At 35.4% G+C, this 20,184-nt stretch overlaps 1 protein-coding gene across 9 annotated transcripts in view; it reads right to left on the reverse strand.

The window, feature by feature from the left end:
- BIRC6 (baculoviral IAP repeat containing 6) overlaps window positions 1-20,184 on the reverse strand; it is a 178,094-nt gene that overhangs the window by 87,482 nt on the left and 70,428 nt on the right. For 7 of the 9 annotated variants that reach the window (XM_080588416.1, XM_080588413.1, XM_080588411.1 and 4 more), the window contains exons 34-45: window positions 19,485-19,616; window positions 17,340-17,555; window positions 14,036-14,219; window positions 13,456-13,611; window positions 12,962-13,095; window positions 11,548-11,701; window positions 10,769-10,885; window positions 9,829-9,983; window positions 8,522-8,648; window positions 7,603-7,713; window positions 3,316-3,449; window positions 2,133-2,260 (exon numbers count right to left, since the gene is read on the reverse strand). In XM_080588416.1, the coding sequence (XP_080444542.1) occupies window positions 2,133-2,260; window positions 3,316-3,449; window positions 7,603-7,713; window positions 8,522-8,648; window positions 9,829-9,983; window positions 10,769-10,885; window positions 11,548-11,701; window positions 12,962-13,095; window positions 13,456-13,611; window positions 14,036-14,219; window positions 17,340-17,555; window positions 19,485-19,616 (1,748 nt within the window). The remainder of the gene's footprint in view (window positions 1-2,132; window positions 2,261-3,315; window positions 3,450-7,602; window positions 7,714-8,521; window positions 8,649-9,828; window positions 9,984-10,768; window positions 10,886-11,547; window positions 11,702-12,961; window positions 13,096-13,455; window positions 13,612-14,035; window positions 14,220-17,339; window positions 17,556-19,484; window positions 19,617-20,184) is intronic. The other 2 variants (XM_080588418.1, XM_080588417.1) reach the window with 1 other exon arrangement.

The raw sequence follows: 20,184 nt of genomic DNA on the forward strand, positions 1-20,184 counted from the left end.
TCCAAATAGTAACTACAAGTAAAACCGTGAGAAGACACTCCAACTGTCACAGTTAGGTACTTGTAGGTTGATTAATAAAGGGATCTCTTTATTTTCCCAACTGTTTTTAAATATTTACTGGTAGATTGCAAAATAAGTCTTCTGAATCAGTATATTTAAAATAAAGCTGCTAATTCTTTAAATGCAGTTGGGTTACTAACTTCTAAAATACTTCTCTGTATCTTTTGACATTGATCAATCCTACTGTAACTTTTAACATTAAGTACAGAACATTTTCTATAAACTGCCCTGAAGAAAATATTTGCCATTTAATTAGTTCTAACAGTAAAACATATTTTCTTTACGATCAATCTTATACACGGTACATGCAGATATGGTGCAATTCAGTAACTGCCTGAGGTCTTAGAAATAATCATCTAAACCCTTTTTTGGTGCTTTTATTTCATTTTTTGACTTTTGAGTCCCACCTTTGGTTTGCCTCAAAAAGCCCTAACGCATTCCAAAAGCTACTATTTCAGAGGGGTCATCAGCTTATTTCAAGTAGATTATGGTACACAGGCATGCATTTTAAGATTCACTTTGAATTAATTATATTATTGTATTATCGTATTTCTTGTCTAAGTAATAGATCATTAATGTAACCCAGTGAACACCATCCATCCAATTCAAATTACTGCGGTAAAATTTCTTAGAGAAGGCTGAAACAGTTTTCTGTATGATTAAAGGATAGATAACACCAAAGTGCCACCTACTGGGAAGCCAGAAACAGAAGCAGCTCTTCCCTAATTAGATGAAGCTTTTGTCTGGGGACATGCAGAACATCAACAAAATCAATGATAATTCCTAACACGCTTCAGACCACACAATTGCAACATAACCACTGTTTTGTCATATACAAAACTGTCCTGTGCTCATTGACTGAGCTTTGAAGAAGCAGAGCTGTTAAAGACAAGCCAGAAGCTCTTCTCTCCTTCCTGGCCAGCTGCACTGCTCTACACTAGTGGGGAGATGAGACATCAATAGGCTCCAGGAAGAGAGTAGGACAAAGGAGGTTTCCCACTGTGAGGAAGAGGAAATGAGAAAAGAAAGGCAGTGCTAACTTCCCCAGTGTTACGCCATCAACAACCTCATCTGGCATGAAAATGGCCAGCCTAAGGATCTGTTCCTACAGCAATGTCATTGTGCTTAAGAAATATCCCCAAGTAAACACCAAGGTTAAGAGAGAGAGAGAGAGAGAGAAGTACTTTTACCAGCAATAAGCAGGTCAAAAAATCTTCCACCTGTGGAAGAAATAAACTGAAACAGAGGAAAGAGGCAAGAGAACTTCAATTCAGAGCCAAAGGTACAAAAGAAGTTCCACTTCCTAAATTCAGAAGCTAGTAAAAGAAAACTAGTGATATGCCCTTAAAAGAAGTCAGAGAGAGATGACTTCCCTAGATGAATACCTGTGTAAATCCAGCTTCAGGTATTTACAAAATCCACACAGAGGGAGCAGCAAGATACTGGGGTTGTTCTCCATTAGCAGAGATTGAGATAATGTTTGAAATGCTGTAATTGTTTCAAAACTGGTAGGTAAATCCTCTCATGCTGGCTGGAGTTTTGAGCAACCTGGTCTAGTGGAAGGTGTCCCGGCCCATGGCAGGTGGGTTGGAATTAGATGACCTTTAAGGTCCCTTCCAACCTAAACCATTTTATGAACCTATGATTATAAAAGCCATTCATGTTATTTTCACAATCTGAGAATAATTTGCTTAGCTTTTCATTAATTCAGGCCTCTCAGGATACTTTTTCTTTTTAATGGGTAAGCTCATCAACAGCACTTTTATTCTAGGGATTACTGTAACAGGGAAAAAAGGCCTACATCTTAGCTCTAGCTGTTATAAAACTCCAACCAACTGCTTATTGCTTCCATTCACTGTCCCTCACGTAAGGACCGCTGTGTGTGGATTCCAGGTGAGCTCTTCCACATTCCAGAAACTGCCTAGATGCACCGGTAATGCTGCAAACATCTCCATCCATATATAACTTGCCAGTATGACAAGGGGCAATGTACACATTTCACTTGTGATTCACACACACACAGATTTTAAAGACAAGGAGTGTATAAGAACAAACAAAAAGTTAAGATTTACCTTTCTGTTGAAAGTATATGTATTAATTTCAATAAAAATTCACTGAACATCTGAGGACAAGTTGAAGAAAGGTGCACTTGTAATCGAGTAAGAAATTCTTGCATAGCTTGCGTAGCTGTTGGCCCAACCTAGAGGAAAAAGCATTTTAATAAGTATATATAAAACTTAAAATGTCTTCAAGAACATTTATTCCTAGCAGGAAAAACACTTTCTAAGAACAAAAGAGTATTACGTATTGCTTCATGAAAAATTTTACGTTTAGTTTTCACAAGAGAACTATTCTGTATCAATTTATACTATGTGGTTTTCTACTATTATCCATGAGTAAAAAGCAAATAATTCAGTTCTTTGCCTAAAACTCGTTAAGCATCTTGAGATTTTATCTTTTCAGCAATGCAAACTATGCTTCAAACAGACTATATCGCTGTGCTAATGTGAATAGATTTTCACAAACTATACATTTACATATATGTGCTTTAAACTGGTAGACCTGCACAATGTTTAAATTCTGGAACAGCCTGGAAAAGACTGCAAATTCTAATTGTTTTCTGTCTCCTAAACTAGTAAACTGGTTTTGGGACTACTGTCAAATATTACATACAAATAAGTTAACTTGGGCTTTTTTTGCCACCATTCACAAATATCCCAAAGACTGAAGAGGAGAAAACCATTAGTTGAAATTAGAGAAGAAACAGTAGAAACCACATTAATTCAGGAAACAGGCATAAAATAGAGGCATGAAAGGTTGTTGTTTTTTTTTTTTTTTTTTTTTTTTAAAATCTGGAATTTAAACTGGAATTTAAATTCTGGATATTTAAAGTTAACCTTGTTTTCTTCATCCCTATCCAACATGATTTCAGTAAGCTAACTTATTGTTAGCTTATATATAAGCTAACTCTTGTCATTTTTCCACACATACTACTAAAAATCCTAACATGGAACATGTTCACATAGCATTCTCTCCCTGTAGCAAGTGTCCATATAGTTGTAAAAAAGAAAGATTACTAATCATACTGGATTACCGATATGAATTTCCCTACGGTTGTTTGTAAGAACCAACTAAGGCTATAAAAAAAAGAAACAAAAGTAATCCAAGAATAATACATTATGAATAACATATTTATGTCAAGTGTATTCAAAACCTACTATGAAGAGTTATTCTGTTATTTTAATTGGTGATTACCTGTGGACTGTGTTGATTTGTTCCATGAGGATTAGTGCCGGAAAGAAATTTCACTAACACATGAATGAGGTTTGGATCTGACACCAACAGTTGGGCAGTACTTTCCTGAGCTCCAATGGCACTGCTTGGACCAGCTTAAAAATAAAAGCTGGAAAATTAAATCTCTCATCTTAAACATTAGGTATAAATCCAACATTTATACTGTATATCCATTATACTTACTGCATTATGCACAAATATTCACAGTAGAATCAGCTCACAGAAATTGGTTGCTCAGGACTACCATTTTGAGTAAAGAGTTTTTAATTAGAAAAATAAAGTTACAGTTATAACTACCCCCAAAATATTCCATTAGTATCTAAAGTCGCTAAAGCAAAATTCCCCAAAGCAGAGTTTTATTTTGTAGGAAAAATATTTACAGATATTTTGACTTTTTTTTCTTTGCTAGTCTACCACTTTAATAAGGCTTAAGTGCGTTTCTTAGTTTGACAGGCAGAGACCACATGTTCTATTATCCTGTAAACAATCAAGGTATTGTTGTCTGTGGTGCATTCAGAGACTTCTCATCATGGACTAACACTGCAGGGAGCTTAAAGGATAAGGGTTTTGAGAACCAAATGTAGAATTAAAATATACTCTTCAATGAGCAAACAAATAAGCTTTATTAAATGTGCAGCCTTATTCAGTAGTGATACATAAAATCAACTCAAAACACAACTTGAAAAAAGCACAGCTAACTACTGAACAAAAAGACTTGTTCTTATAATGTTATACCTATCTAAACAAAACTCCAGGTTATTACATGCTGAAGATGTGATCTCTGAATATCACCATCCCTGGGGGTGTTGAAAGAAAGGTTGGACCTGATGCTTAGGGACATGGTTTAGTGGGTGACATTGGTAGTAGGGGGATGGTTGGGCCAGATGAGCTTGAAGGTCTCTTCCAACATTAATGATTCAATGACTCTATATGTGAAAGAAAGACAAGAGAAAATGGTGCTCTGATACAGACTTTGACTGGTCATTCTGTTTATCAGTCCTCAGTATTCACCGTAACTTCCTTATATTAAACAATAAAATACCAACTAGGAGAGAAACATTTCAGTCAAAATGAGATTTAAACCCTGACTACTTCCATCTCAGCTGAAAAGTTTCCAGAGCAATTAAATAAAAATAGCATTGGAAAGAGACTTGCTATTAGAAGAAATCCCTATGGGAAGATGGAAGAAGTGGAAAACAAAGATAATTCATAGTAAGTTTTCCCCTTATCAAATGCCAATTTATTCTCAAATTGCAGACAAATTTCTTCCTTTAGATGAATGTAGAAAAGTAATGCTGAAAGTATTTCTTGTGCAGCTACACAAATAATTTCTCATTGGATTTATCAGTATTAGTCTTACAGTAAGTATGTATGGCTCTGACTGATGGAAGGGCAATAGCTGGAATTGAATAAGAGCAATAAAGCACACCAAAGCATTACAGTTCCAGTGTACTGTAGACAATAAGCCTGCTCTAGTTTACATTAAACAGTGCAAAAAATGGAAAAGCTAGGTCTTGTTTGGGTGAGGGAGAAATGTGCAAATAAATAAATAAATAAAAGCCAAGTGCATAATTTCACTGGTTCCCTAAAAGAAAAACTGAACTTTTCAGAACCACAGAGAAGAATTCCATTGCAGGATGTGCCCTGGAAACACCAGCCTGGGTAAACCGATCAAGTTCGTTCTCCCCACCACCTGAAGCTTCACCCCTGAACACTTACTGAAGTAAAATACTCAAAACACTAATTTTCCCCATAAGAAAACTAGGTATGTAGGTTGCCAGTGGGATTTTTTGGTTGGTTGGCTTTTGGGGGCATTTCTGAGTCTGCAATAGTTCACCTTAAAAATGAAAATGCCACTCAGGTCACTAAAGACACTAACTTGCTAAGGCCATACCTCTTACATGTTTGCTTGTTTTCTGTAACTTTTCATTGTTTCAATGTAACTGCACCATTGAAACAGCCTCAAAGATAAGTCTGAAGCAAGATTTCATTTTATTATTTCCAAAACTACCACGTATCCAAATTTATTTTGAGGTAAGTGTGCAAAAACTCCCCAAATGTTTATTTTACTTGAAGAAGTAACATATTTTGTGCTTTACTGCACTGTTCAATGGTACCTTCAGACAATCACCTATAAAGTCCACAACCAGTGCGACAAGCAACACACTTATTCTGTTTTTTTTTTTCCCCTGTTTGTTTTTAAATACTAGAACTTCTCCAGAATTGACAGTCCACTTCATATCTTAAATCATTACAGAGCTATAGAGGACACAAGAGAAGTTTTACTCAAAAGAATGCTGACGTCACTTATATTTCATCAGTCTCAGGAACAACATGTCTTTAAACTACTCTCTCTAAATTGTTTGCTTATACTAAAATAAATAAATAAAACAACCCCAAAACCCGTCTCTTCTGGCAAACACATTTTTGAGAATTGTAAGTTGCTGGGAACTCCTGCAAGGCACTGTCTTTAATGGCTTAAGAGACTGATTATTGCTAGGCCCTGTTTTCAGTTAAAGCACATGGAAACCAAAGTCATTGATAGCAGAATGCTCTGATGGATCCCACCCTCTTTTGTCACAAAGTGGACAGAGAGTATTTCTTTGCTTAAATACCATAACTCAGTGCCATCAAGATAGAATATTATTTTGAATTACTAGCTACTGAGGAATCCTGGCACAGAAGTTATCTGATGTGTGCTGAAACTTACCTAGCTTCTAGTTCTATAGGTAAGTACAGGAAAAGGAGGCAGTTGGGGCCCAAATCTTATAAACATCAAAATCCACAACCACATTCACACCTGTGTTCAATCACAGCAGTCGCTTCTTAGCAGCTTTTTATTCAGATCATCTCTTACTGATCTCAGGCAGTTGCCTAAGAAGCTCCCACATATGCGCAGCTGCTTATCTATCAGTGTCAGAACACAGACATTGTCTCATACCACATGGAAGAGGTTCACATACAACCAGTGGTGTACACAGCAAAATTTTTGGAAATTGATAGCTTACAGTTACAATCACGGTGTTGACAATACACATGCATGACAGGCACTGTTATTCTACAAATCAGACCATGTCCTGTTCTCAAAGACTCTGTGAATATCAACGAAGTCTTTTCCATTAGTCTATCCTCAGCACCACCATTTCACCTAGCAGCAAAAATTTCAGCATATTTTCATGAGACTGATCTCTAAATAACATCACAGAAAAACGACAAAGAGTGAAACTTGTAGGAAAAAAATGCACCCCTAAGACAATGGTTTCAAATGGTGTTTAAGCATTTAAAGCTTTGTGGAGCAAAGCTTTAAAAAGCTTTTAAAAACATTTTTAAAAAAGCATTTAAAGCTTTGTGAAGCAGCTTTGTGGAAAACTGTTGCAACTAGTTGTGTCACCAGAGAACGGCAAATTGTTTCAGAAAAGTATGATCTTCAGATGACTCTGGGTTTCTTTCTTCTATAATTATTGCCTTTAGGCATATGCTTGGCATGAAAACAGAATGTAAAAGAGCTCTGATTTGGCCTACTATGAAGGTTTTCAGAGATTCCAGTCTCCAAGTTCTTAATTCTTAGTATCTTCTTTAGCCTTGAGGACAAGGCCACAAACACATTCCTCATGACAGCTGTCGTATGATAGTAAGCCATTAAGAAGCTTAATTTCTTCATTCAAAAATAACATCCTTTAATTTCTACCTGACTTGTGGCAATATCTCATCCACAATGGGAGATTATTTCTACTGTGTTATGGAGCAATATGGAGAACGCAAGATAATCTATTGTGCATAGGGAAGTGAAATGAAATAGATGGATTTCTTTCTGAATAGATCTGGCTTTTATGGGCTTATCTTCAGGTAGCTTAACATAAGCAGTGACTCGAGTCTGTGTATTTATGAAAAAATTCCTACTGCATCAGAGAAACAAACATTTCTCACACTACCTTAATCCTCACCCTCTGCTACCTCTACCCACAATACAAAGCTACTTCCCAAGGATCTTTAGCTAGGCCTAAAAATGTTTTTTAGAAGACACTGCTAACTTAATTGTAACAGCCTTTTCTTTTACCACTAGGGTTTCATTTTTCGTGGTACAAGCAGTCTATGGAGCCAACTTGATAAAACTCTCAATTAACTCTTTGAGGAAGAGACAGACAAAGTACTTCTGTGACAAAGGGAAATTTCTGGTAATCTTTCAGATGGAAATCAACACTCATTTGCACATTGTAAAAACAAATAACAAAAAATCCCACAACTTACCATTAAGCTGCATATTTGTCATGAGAGTTAGGCTATGAAGCACAAGGCACCATGTCCGGAGTAAGGTGTTAGGATACCATGCCAGAACTGACAGGAAGCTAGTTACTGAAGCTGTCAACAAAAACATGTTTTACTAAGTATTAATTTTCAGGGTATTAAAACAAATTTCTCATTTTGACTGCTATATTTTTGTTTGTTTGCTCTATTTACTTTGTTCTGACAACTACTGTTCCAAGCAATTAGGAAAAGAAGCTTACACCAGCACTTCACAGGAACTGGCCCACAGAACTTTCTACAGTGTCAAACCCTGCCATCTCAGAAAAAATGATGTAAAGAAATATTGTATTTCAAAGGTCTTCACAGTACTCAACGGGTACATTATAGTAGGCCTTAATGTTTTAGACCCTCACCACAAGATACCACGGTTGTTTTTTTTTTAAACTATATAAAGCACTTTATATAAAAAAATAATTAGACGTCTTTTTGACAGGTCAGTAGACTGATGTCAAAATGTAAAACAGCATCTCCGTGCCTACCCCTAATATCAGATATTAATCTGATAGTAATAATAAACAGTTCGTAGGATGGTGTACCAGGAGAAGAAATTTGTCAGAAAAGTGCACACACGTGCACAGTTCACCTTAGACTAAGCTATGTTTATAAGAGTCTTCTGGAGAGTAACGCTGAATTAACACACACAACTTTTACAATTTAATTTATGAGGAGATTACTCGAATTCAAGGAAGCATCTCTCAGTTGTGTATTAGCTACACATTTTTCCTGTCAAGAAGATAACGAGACCAGGAATTCTTTACTAAGAACACAGAAATCATTCTGTCACTGATCTTGACAAGAATACCAATAGGCAATAATCTCACACCTCCTGAAAATGCACTTCCCCTATTTCATGTATTTTTACCTTGATTCAAGGAAATTACAGGTATTCGATTAGCATTATAAAGGAAAATATCAGCGCCGCTATCTTTACTTCCCGAGGAGCTGGAATTCAGGCTTAATGTGAGCCATAACTGTAAGAGGGATTCAAGCTGCAAAAAGGAAAAAAAAAATCAAACCAAATTCAAGTGTTTTTACAGAACTGCAGAGCAAAAAAAATTTCATTTAAAAAGTCTTATCTACATTTTCAACTGTTCCTGTTCCACTGATAACACAAACACACACTCCATTACTTGATCTAAAGATTCTGATAAATAAAATATTCAAGTAAAAACCATCATAACTAGCAAATTATTTTGCTATGTTTTTGTTATGGACTTTCAAAATACAGTGAAGTTTCTCTTAAAAAAAACAAAGTTGTACACATTGCTCAAAAATCTGTGTATTTTTTATTATCTGGAAAACCTTTCTACTGAAATACTGGTTGCACGTAAGCTTTTGGGATGCCTCAATTTAGGCAAGTGACATTTAAAAGTCAACTGAAATTATTCAAAAGGTACTCCCAGAAGCCAATTTAACTATTGGGAAATTTTCTTTACTATCAGAGAGACACAAATGCTTACTCTGAGTAACTCCCTTGAGGAAACTAACTACTCGGATATTCTGGGGAAACATCAAGGTCCGTTACCTCACAAACTGCATTTTGGATAGGGTATGTAAAGAACAATTTAGGGATGCAGTCAGCCATCCAATTAAAATATAAACAGGTAGGTAGGTACCTGAGCACTTACATACAATATACTGCATTCCCTTGTATATTATCAAGAACAGCATTAAATCAATGACTTCTCAGAAAGCACACATCTCATTTTAACATTTAGGATCACAGGATGATTCAGGTCAGAAGGGACCTCTAGAGGTTATGCAGTACAATATTGTGCTCAGGGAAGGGCCAGCTAAAGACATCAGACTGGTTTGCATGAGGGCTTATCCAGATTTTGAAAACCTCCATAAATGACAACTGCACACTTAGTGACATTCTTCACTAACAATAAGGTAATCGCCGTCCTTTAGTGAACCTACTAACTTGTTTTTAAATATGAAAAATGTACTCCTACTTTTCTACTCTAACAAGGAAGTCCCTAATTGTTAAAAGCTTTCAGCAGCTTATCTATGACATTACTAGTACTGCTGTCAAGGACAACTTCATTAGCAATAAAGTCCATAATCTAGCAGGTTAGTTGCATTCTAAGTAATAAGAAATATAAGAAAACAAGTTTCAAATTCAGAGAGAAATATTATCAAAACATTTAAAAGTTCATACTTCTATACCTGAACATGGTGGACTTGTAGCATGGAAAAGAGTTTGTTGAAGCATGCACTCAGCATGGGTATAGATGACAACTGTACAATCAACTGGGCATTTTGGTTAGCAGTATGCAATCCCCTTAACAATGAATCATCTGTTCCGCTAGGAGACTGGGTTACTAAAACAAGCAAACAAAAACAACACCACCAATAAATAAATAAATAAAACAAAGTACGCACCCGCAATTATTTTGGGCAAGTCAATGAATGAAATTTCATGCTTATTTCCTCATATTTTATACTTAAGGGAAATACACTTATTTTATAATTTACAAGAACATCTTCCACGTGGTGTTCATGTGAGTTGGACTGTTGACTACCCTATCATGAAAGCTATACTTCAATGTCAGACATCATCTTCACAAAAACTGTTTGAAAAGTAAGCCCAAAGAAACATATTTTATCAGTTTTTGCTAAACGCGTGTTTTGTAAGTCTCCTGGTAACACTTAATCAGCATCATGGGTGTTTTGACAACATAAGTTTACTGCATAGTCAAATTCAAAATCCTTGAAAAGTACTGAAAGCATTTTCACTTCCATCTATGAATAGATGAAACAAGTACAAAGCAGCTTACATTTCACAAAGAATAAAGCTTCATAAAAATAGGAAACAATGTTTACTTGCACCTGGCTCAGAAAATGAAAGCAACTTTTCCACTGTACTATTATGCACTGTAAAATGAATCCTGCCTATCTGACCAATTTCAGAAAATATCTTAAGTAACGTATCCACATAATTTAGAAGTTCAAATAAAGAAATATTTCTGAAGCTCAGCCTAAGAAGAAAATTCAAGTGAAATACAATTTTTTCTAAGCTGCTAAGTGACTGCAGAAAATAAAAATAAAAAGTACAAATTTCAAATGGTTATCGTATGAAGAGAATTATTTGACAACATATAGTTACATGTAGGAGATGTGTTTGTTAATGCTTGCAGAATGGAATCAGCCTCCAGGGTGGACATCATTTTCAGCATCAACTCAGCCTGCTGTTCAAGTCCAACTTCTAGACGTGCATCTAAAGCTACACAAGGCAATAAACAGAGTAAAACTGAATTATATCAAAGACATGCATAGCTAGTGAGTCTAATATCCTGTGCAAGCAATACAGATGCACAGTCCAGCTAACCTGAAAAAATAATATCTCATTATCACTGATAGGAAGATTCACTTTTACCTATGATGCAAGCAGAACAGAGAAACTTACACTCTGAACTGAACGTAAGATTCTTATGAACATGAAGTATATAATTAATAAAATCATAATTTTCTCATGAAACATGATGTATTTCCTCTCACAGTCATCTTAATATCACACACAACTAAATCTACACGTTTAAGCCTATATTTTTCTGAAAAGAAGTTGTTCTCAAACAAGAACCTAAAAAAAGTGTGGCATGGATTTATTCCATCATGTAGCCAACTATACAAAATATCAGCCAACTAGAAAAGAGCTTCCAAAATTTGTAAGCACCTAGAATAAAAGAGTAATTTTCAACTGATCCTAAGGGCATGTTCAAACGTTTTAGAAAATAAGATTCTCTGCTGTATTTTAAATAAAAACCTCACATAATATTTTCTCAGTTATCACAGAAAAACCGTGTCATATAGGAAATTTAATTCTTTTAGGCTGAAGGGTGGCACGCAGTATAACAGAACAGACACCTCAAATAGTTCATTGCTCACCTTGAGAGACTGATACGCTCACAGTTTGTGATCCATTTTTCTCTGTAGTTACTGGTGGTTTTGCAACTGGAATTCCTACGCCTCCAATGTAAGGATTGTAATTGTAGGTACCATAATCAGCACCCCAGTAATCATACCATGTACTGCTTATAGGCTTAAAAAACAAACAAAACAAGAAAACATCAGCAACTCTTTAGACTGCCCAAGTACAGAAATATTTTTTTAATTAATGCAAACATAGTAGTTACAAAAAAAACCTGAATATTGGATGCAATAACTTTAAAAATTTTTATTTCTTGTTACAGTACAACCTACTGTATCCTTAGTGATTGTAAAAATCCAGCAATTTATTTAGCTGTCTCAAAGATTGAGAAAAACAGTTTGAAAATGTTATCATCAAGATTTACTCACATATTTGTACAATCCTGTGATACTCCACTTCCGAATTCACGCAGATATTTTGAGATGTTATTTATCAAGACAGAATACATTACAAGTATAACAATACTATTAAACTACCTTGAGGCCTCAGTGAGGCTCAGTCATTATTTGCACTGGGTTCTGTAAAATAAAGACTTGAACAATCTCTACTCAAGTGTCATAATTAAAGACACTAAAAAAGCACATGGATCACAAGAAAAAATAGGAAAATAAGAGTGTGTGAAAGCATGTTGTATATGCATCTTTTTAATGTGAAGATCCTGTATCAATTACCAGTTCATAGAAACAACAAAGCAGCGACAGATTTTAAGAAATACTAAGAATGAAGAAGAGTTTTTCTGGCTGTATTCTGAAGAACAATTGGGCAATAAGATCATGAATATACCCATGGATGAAGTGAACTGGGGAATACTGCCAAATTCCATTATAGCACAATAAAGGAGGGAGACAAAAAAAAAAAAGGAGTGGGTGGAATAATCTTTAAAGGAAAGAAAATCTTTAAGCGAGCGCTAATGAGTGCTAGAACACAACAGTATATAGAAAAAGTAAGAAAATGTAGTACTGTCTGATCAAGTGGAAAGAAAAACAATTTAGAAAGACCTTCAGCCTCATTTGAATTAAGGTCAATACTGAGGGGGTAGGAAAACCCCAAATGAGAATTTCATCCTATTCAACACAAAGAAAAGGCTCAACATATTATTATGAAATTATGATTAAACTCAAAACATGCTGTTTCTACAGATATCTTCATGGAAAATATTGTGTGGTAAACAGAGATATGAATATATCTGAGATGTAAACACAATCCTTACATTCTTTCCTATCACTCTAATATTAAGCCTTTATAAAAAGGTGAGAACAGGTCTGAGAAGATCAAATATCATAAATGAAGAAGAGAAAGATTTTCTCAAGAGAGAAAGATTTTTACTATTTCACATGTAAGGGCTACCCTGAAAACTCAAGTGCATCATACCTTGAAAACTTTGGCTGCAAGGGGATCTTTTTCCAAATCTATATCCAGAGGATCAATATCGACTTCCATCAGGTCTTGCAGTAATTCAAGGTCAATGTCTTTATCTTTTTCCAAAGATGACAGAGGTGGAGCACCTTTGAATGATTAAAACGGTTTTAATACTACCAAGTACCAATTACGAAACAGGGATATATCATATACTTTATGGGCAATGCTAAGGCTTTTAATACTCCTAGCTCTTAGTGGAAAAATTTAATGCATACATCAAACCTGCCTTTTCTTAAATAACCAGAATAACAACCACTTTTTACTGATCAGAGATATTAGTTGAAGAACTGCTCATATTTTGCCTTAGTTTTCAGAAATTATTTCATCAAAAATTGTTTACTAATATTTTGACAGATAAGTAACAGCAAAGTTTTTTTTTTTTTAAACAACAACAACAAAAAACTTTTCAGTTTTCATATATACTTCAAGATTATGGACTAATGTACCTGTGATGTCATGTGTCAAAGGTTCATCTATTGTTTCCACTAATTGAACTGTGGATTGCTGAAGAGAGTCATCAGAATCCCCAGCTGAAGCTCCAGCATCTTCTCCCAAAGCACCTTCTTCCATAGCTTCAGCTGCTATAGGTGCCAACAGCTCTCCTATACATGACATTAACCAGACAACTCGATTTCAAACTCCATTCCCATTACAAATTAACATCGCTGCATATAGGCCAACTATCTGTTTTTCTTCATCTAACTAAATTATCCAAGAGCTAATTCTTGAAAAGTGAGGAGTTCTGGATAATTTTCAAATAATTGGGATGACACACACATACACATATACAATGTATACACGCACACGCTTTACTTTTCAGTGCAGAAGTCATTTATTCAGGATTGAGTGATAATCAAAAGATTTTAAACTCTATTTATTACAATCTCATCTCAATTTGCTTGTGAATCATAATTTTTTTCCTCAGTATCTTAAGAGTCAGCAGATTCTAACAAAATAATAAAAAAAATGAAGAAAATCAATTTCCAATGTAAGCTACATAGTGAAGAATATGAACTTAAAACAAACCTGCTAGAATATCCTGCAGCATGCACGTCAGAGAATACTGAGCCCATGCTCCTCCCCAAGAGATGTCTCCCCTGTTAAAGTCAGTTCCAACGAGAAGCAGCAATAATCTTTCCAACTGAGTTTCATTTACAATCTCACATAAATGAATTGTTGGTCTTGTAGCATTTGCAATTCTAGCAAGAACCTATAAAAAATATGAAAATATAATTACATCAATTCTCCTCCATATCCCAAGAACGAAGCAATCAAAATCATGACAAAATTTTCAACTATCCCTACAACTACACTCCAACTGATAAAGCACCAGTCTTCCTGCCAAATGATGAACTCAGGGACCACAAGTCATCCATGAAATTCACCTCTCCACTTTATTACTTGAGATTTTCACTGTCCATCAGTGAAAGTGGCCATCATTTCCGGCTCAGAGTAAAACACTGTAATCCTGATTCTCCCACACTGTGTAACTCAACAACATTTTTTTTTTTTTTTTAAAGAAGTCTGAAAAATTGATCTCAGGACTGTTTCTGTAGCAATGTAAAGCTACAAAAATATCTCTAAATAACCTTAAAAATGCCTTGCTCAACCTTCAAAGATTGAGCAATTTTGGAATGAAAAATGGAATTGGAGTACTACTTCATTGTTCAAGTGCCAAGAGGTGAGTCAAGCATATTTAAAAAGGTTCCATAGTAAGGTCATGGATCATCTATAAATACTCATATCTGCATGAAAACAGTTCTGAAGAGCATACTAAATAGCACAATAAAATCTTCTTTATAAAGGAAAATCCTATACACTGAGCCTTTAGAAAATCCACAATATTAAAAACACAAACTACAACAATAAAACTCAAAATTTCTTGGACATAATACATCCAAAAAAAAAAAAGTCTGTGCCCAAAGTAAATCAGGCAGTAGCTGCCTTGTCAGGGAGTCCACATTCACAACTAATGTATTAAGTTCAGAGTGCTGTAATAAACCAGGCAAAGTTGCCTGGCAGTCTGAAATAACTACAATTTAAGATCATTTTCACTTTAAAAATAAGCAGTATTTATCTAATTTCAGATACAAGTTCCAAGAATCTTCTTGGTAAAGGTTATGGTCAAAAATATAGTAGTTTATAAGAGTACTGAACAGGGTTATAAGAAATAACTCTCCAAATTGATGACAGAGCTGAGTGGAATTATTAAGTCCTTTCAACATTGTTCCTTCCTTTGGTGCAACACCTTCGCAGTTGTAGTGCATTTGGACAATTCTGAAGCCTGGCACTTCCAGTACTAAGGAGTAAACACACAGCTCCTAGTATGTTAGGCATAGCTCCTGCTCTGGGAAAAGGGAACCTCCAATCACACTTAAAAAACAAAGTAGTAATTATACTGCTACAGGATTGAACTGGATATAGAATGTGGCATTTAACTGACCTCAACTTTTTCTTACTTATTACAACCTATTTTTTGTTAGGTCATGAATAAATCGGAGTTCAGCCTCAGTAACTGCATGAGGTAAGAAAGAATTATCTGCACAGACCTCCCATTCCACAGCAGGAGGCCAACATGTCCACCAAGACTCTTGTCTATAGGAGGCAATATCTGGGTTTGCTAAAAAGATAAAAAAAGAGTTTTCCATTCCACATTAACAGCTCCTATGGACAAATGGTGGAAAGCAGACTTGATTTTTGGTTATTTGACCAACATCGTCCTCACGTTACATGCAAAAAAGATCAAGAAAAAGTTCATATTTCTTCACCTTGGAATTGTGATCCAAAGTCAGTTGCCTTTTAGCTGTAAGATTCTAGGCCAAGTCCCAGAACTGCCTTTTTTTTTTTTTTTGAGGTTTCTTTAGCTTTTTCAGTAGGAAATTTACCCTGTGATAACCAGTCTGTAGGACATTTACCCTGTGATAACCATACTCCATCTCCTAAAAGATAGCAGGAGCTAAGTTATAGATGTAATTCTTAAAACCAGCCAGGATTTTTTTCTTGAGGCTGAAGAGGATTAAAAAAAAAAAAAGCAACCCCCAAAAGTGTATGCAGAAAATGCTCACAATTACAAAACTTTTTCTCTTGAAAAATGTGTTTGCAGTAGTCAAATCAGCCTTCTGAATACCAAAATCTGAATAATTGACTCGTGTTAGTGGAAACTTACACAATAGAGAAGATGAGACGGTAGGAAGAGCAATACGAGCAAACACTGCTCAAATCCCCTCTCCAGATGGAAGGAGAATTGAAGGAAACTGGAAGGCTGCACGTTTCAAAAAGCAATGCACAAGAAACCTAGCTCACAGACCATGTTTAATTTCTCTGAATTCGCAAAAAAGAAAGATTTTGCATACTGCTACCTAAAAGCTGAGATCCATAAATAAAGATAGAAAGACCACTGGTCTGGACAGATATTCTGTTATAGTTACTATTGATAATCCAGTAAGAAAGAAAAGATTTTTTTGCCAAGACCTGACTAATTGCATTTGTTTTTCAGAAGGAAAAAAAAAGAAAGGTGCCATGTAAGCACATCCAACTAGCAAGATGTAACACAAAACTTTTATATACTTATGTCAACCCCAATCTGGGATTATAAAATCCCAGAAAATCGTTGGAAAGCATCGAGAAACAAGCAGGAAACAAACGTAGTACATAAGAAGCTTCACTTAAAGATCCCCACCATTCACAGTACACTTTAAAAACAACGCTAATTTCCTTAATGGGAGCTACAATAAAGATTTTTAGGCATCCTTCAGAAATTACACATTTCTACAGCTGAAGTCAAAGTTGCAAGCGTGTTCTTACAGACAACTTCATGCAAAATCATTATAAATAAGCAGAAAGAATTGCCCCCAAACCGTATAGAAAAACTCCCACAACTATCAATGAAACAAACAACTGCCATTGAGACTCAGAATCCTGAATTCAGGTTAAAGGAAAATACTTTCAACTGACTAATGGAGTGCTAACAAGATGGTCATGTGCTTGCTGCTTATTCATGTTTAATACCATGAAGATAAGTAACAGTTTTCATTTCCATAATTTTTTTAAACAAGTAAATCAGATATTTTTACTAGGTTGAAATGTTAGAACTTTACAAATGTACTTACACAAAAATATTTTTTTTTAAAGTTAAGTCTTTCTAGGCCATTTTGAAGCCATCATTTTGTAAATTACACAAAAAGTGACAGATCAGGAAAAACTACCTCACCACAAATTACTAGAAATTTCACTGCTACAGCTGATTTTTTACCAGCAAGCAAGCAAAAAAGCAGTGACAGAAATGTGGTTTCCACTGCAACTTTAGAATGATATTCCATGTTCTGTTTACCTTACAAACAAACAGAAGTAAATCTGCATGACAAGTAAAATCCATTGACAGGAGAAAGAGTGCCAGCTTCTGCACTACAGAAATACAACGTTCATGTGCCAGTGTAAAGGGAAGTGGTTCAATTTCTGGAGTTTCTTTTGTTGTTGATACTTCAGTATCCAAAGTAGAACGAGGCCATTCTGCAGTCCGACGTAAACGTATTAAATCCTTGAAGTGCTGTAGAAATTAAATTTGAAACAGCAGTTACACATTTTAAGACTAAGCTCTGGATCTTCTCCGAGCAAAAATCTGAGGCAGCAATAACAGTAAAGGAGAGTCTAAGAATATTTGTGAATCTGAAATGGAATTAAGGTTTTACTGGCAGAAATTTGTTTTGGCAGAATGTTGTCTCAGGTAACAGAGCAATAACCAGGTTATTCAGTTCCACACAAGTGCCAATTAAGCCTTTATGTTTGCCATAAAGCATATCAAGAACATGTATTTTAGAAATCCCTTTCTTGTTTCCACACCTGCATATAAAACTACTGTTAGCAGGAAGTGAACGGCAGACAGAAAATAGTTAATATGGAAATTTATCCCTGCAAGAATGCTGACTTTCAGTTCTTCACATTAGATAAATCATTGGCAATTTTTATAATTTTTAATAGTTGCAAGATATAAAGCATCCAACAAACACCACAAATCAAATTAATCCAATACTTGATCAGGGCTTTAAACTACAACCTATGTGACCGAGTGTCTATAAATTCAGTGGAGGAAAGAAGGTGCTTTTATTAATTTTAGCGCCCACCCAGGGCACTCCAGCAGTTCACTGTTATCAGCTACAAAAGCAGCGTAAAATTAGATAATGCAAAGGCCTCTTACAGTCTCACTTAAGTACTAGATACTGAAATAGACCAGAGAAAAAACTATTAACCAAGACAAAGGCTTCAGCTTTCTCCAAAATGCAGTAAATGTTTTAGGTTACTCACACCATGTCATAACTGGAAGTGATTAGTAGGCAAAATAGTAAAAAAATGCATGAAATGCCAACTATCCAGCGTAGAGTAATACCATAACTAGATGTTAAGAAATTTCAAGGGGAAACTCTTTAGTTCAACATGCATTTTTGGATGCAACGAGGTTGCTATAAAGTGAAACTTATATAGCTAGACAGCATATTTCAGCCAGTGAGTCATTAAAAGATGTCTCAAGGGGGCCACTGCTGGAGCAGAGCTGTTGAAATAGCCCCCCCCCGTATAACCTGCTGGAATAAAGCAGAAGATAGAACAGGAAAGAACAGCTCGTGACAAGCAGAGTTGGTGAAAACTTAAGGCTTCATTTTTATACTAGTGCTTAAATTTCTAGGTTGCTTTTTCACAGTTACTGGAAATTTTTGTAAGATTTTTCTTCAGAATGCCTTTAAGGCCCACTATTCCATTATGTCATTCCACAGTCCTACTCTCAGTCATTCAAACAGACATTAGTACTTCTGGAACTACACAGGAAATATTTAAAGAGATACTTAATTTTGGTAGCTAGAAAGATTTGCACTTTTTTGTATTCCTTGATATGTTTGTGCTGCCATCTCCAGAGATCCCTGAATTTCTGCATCTCATCTCATGTTCAAAATAGTTCTTTACTATGATACCCACTCTCAGTAAGTCTGGAGCTTACTGCAATATGCCACAATCTACATGATAAATACTTTTAGGAAGCTCAGAAAACATTCTCAAAAGTTGTATTTCTTAGTCTGGGGAGTCACTCAGATGGCAGGATTATTTTCTCCTTACTCAACCAGGTCAGCATCTGGAAGAGCACCACGTATAAGGGTTAGCTGTATAAAATATTAATTTACATTTCTCTTGGTATACGTTATCTAAAGTTTAAAGATAAGACTAGCATTCCCAAAGCTGCAGGATTACTGGTCATTTTGGCTATGACCACTTAAAAAAAAAAGAAAAAAACCCTGTTGAAGGGTAAATATTTTTCCCAAGGCAAGAAATTTCCACATGGCTGCTGTATTCAACCTCAGAATATCCTTGATAGCAGCCATGGTGAAACACTTTCTAAAAGTAAGGTCAACATAGGACAAAAATGACTTTGCAGGAACGGATCTTTTCACACATAGGACAGGAAGTCAATTACAGTTTCAGAGCATCATACCTTTGAAGTGGCCTGCTTTAGTTTTGCCTGTTCTACTAAAAGTTTGTATGATGATCCTTTGTTGCTTTGTATTTTCTCTTTTTCCATCTGTTCCACCAAAGCCTTCTGCTTTGCTTTTAATAAGTTAAGTTGCTAAAAGAAAATGTTAATAGGAAAAAATGAAAATTTAAGCAATAAGATGTTAAAAGGATCAGTATTTTCATATGATAGTAATCTTCAGTTCAAACTGTAACTTGAGCCTTTTAAAGATACTTTATACACATCTTTAACTGAGACACCTTTAGGGGCCACTAGCAGACACAGAACAGATGAAGTTTAAGAAAAAAACTAATTTTAAAGGAGCTCAAGACATACATGCCCAGGGTCATAAAACCAGCATGGTTGCATTTAGAAATGAAATCGCTGTCTCTTAAGCATTGCCAGCTGTTAAATCACAGCTTAGGAGCTTGTACTTCGATGTACCCAGACCTACCTAAAAAGTAAATTATATTTATTACCCAATATGGGTCCCAGAACGCAACAGTACATTTCAACATTTGTTCTTTCAGCAGATGCCATGCCCCACAGTTTGAGACAAATATCAAAGAAGATAGGCAGCCTTTAGCTCCAGAATCAGACTATGCAAAAGCAAGGCTGAATGAGTCCCAATGCCAAAGCTGTTCTCTCAGAAAATGAGACAAGCTATACAGAATTTTCTGTG

Source organism: Anser brachyrhynchus (assembly GCF_964034855.1).
Source record: "Anser brachyrhynchus genome assembly, chromosome: 3".
In the NCBI taxonomy this organism is placed as follows: domain Eukaryota; kingdom Metazoa; phylum Chordata; class Aves; order Anseriformes; family Anatidae; genus Anser; species Anser brachyrhynchus.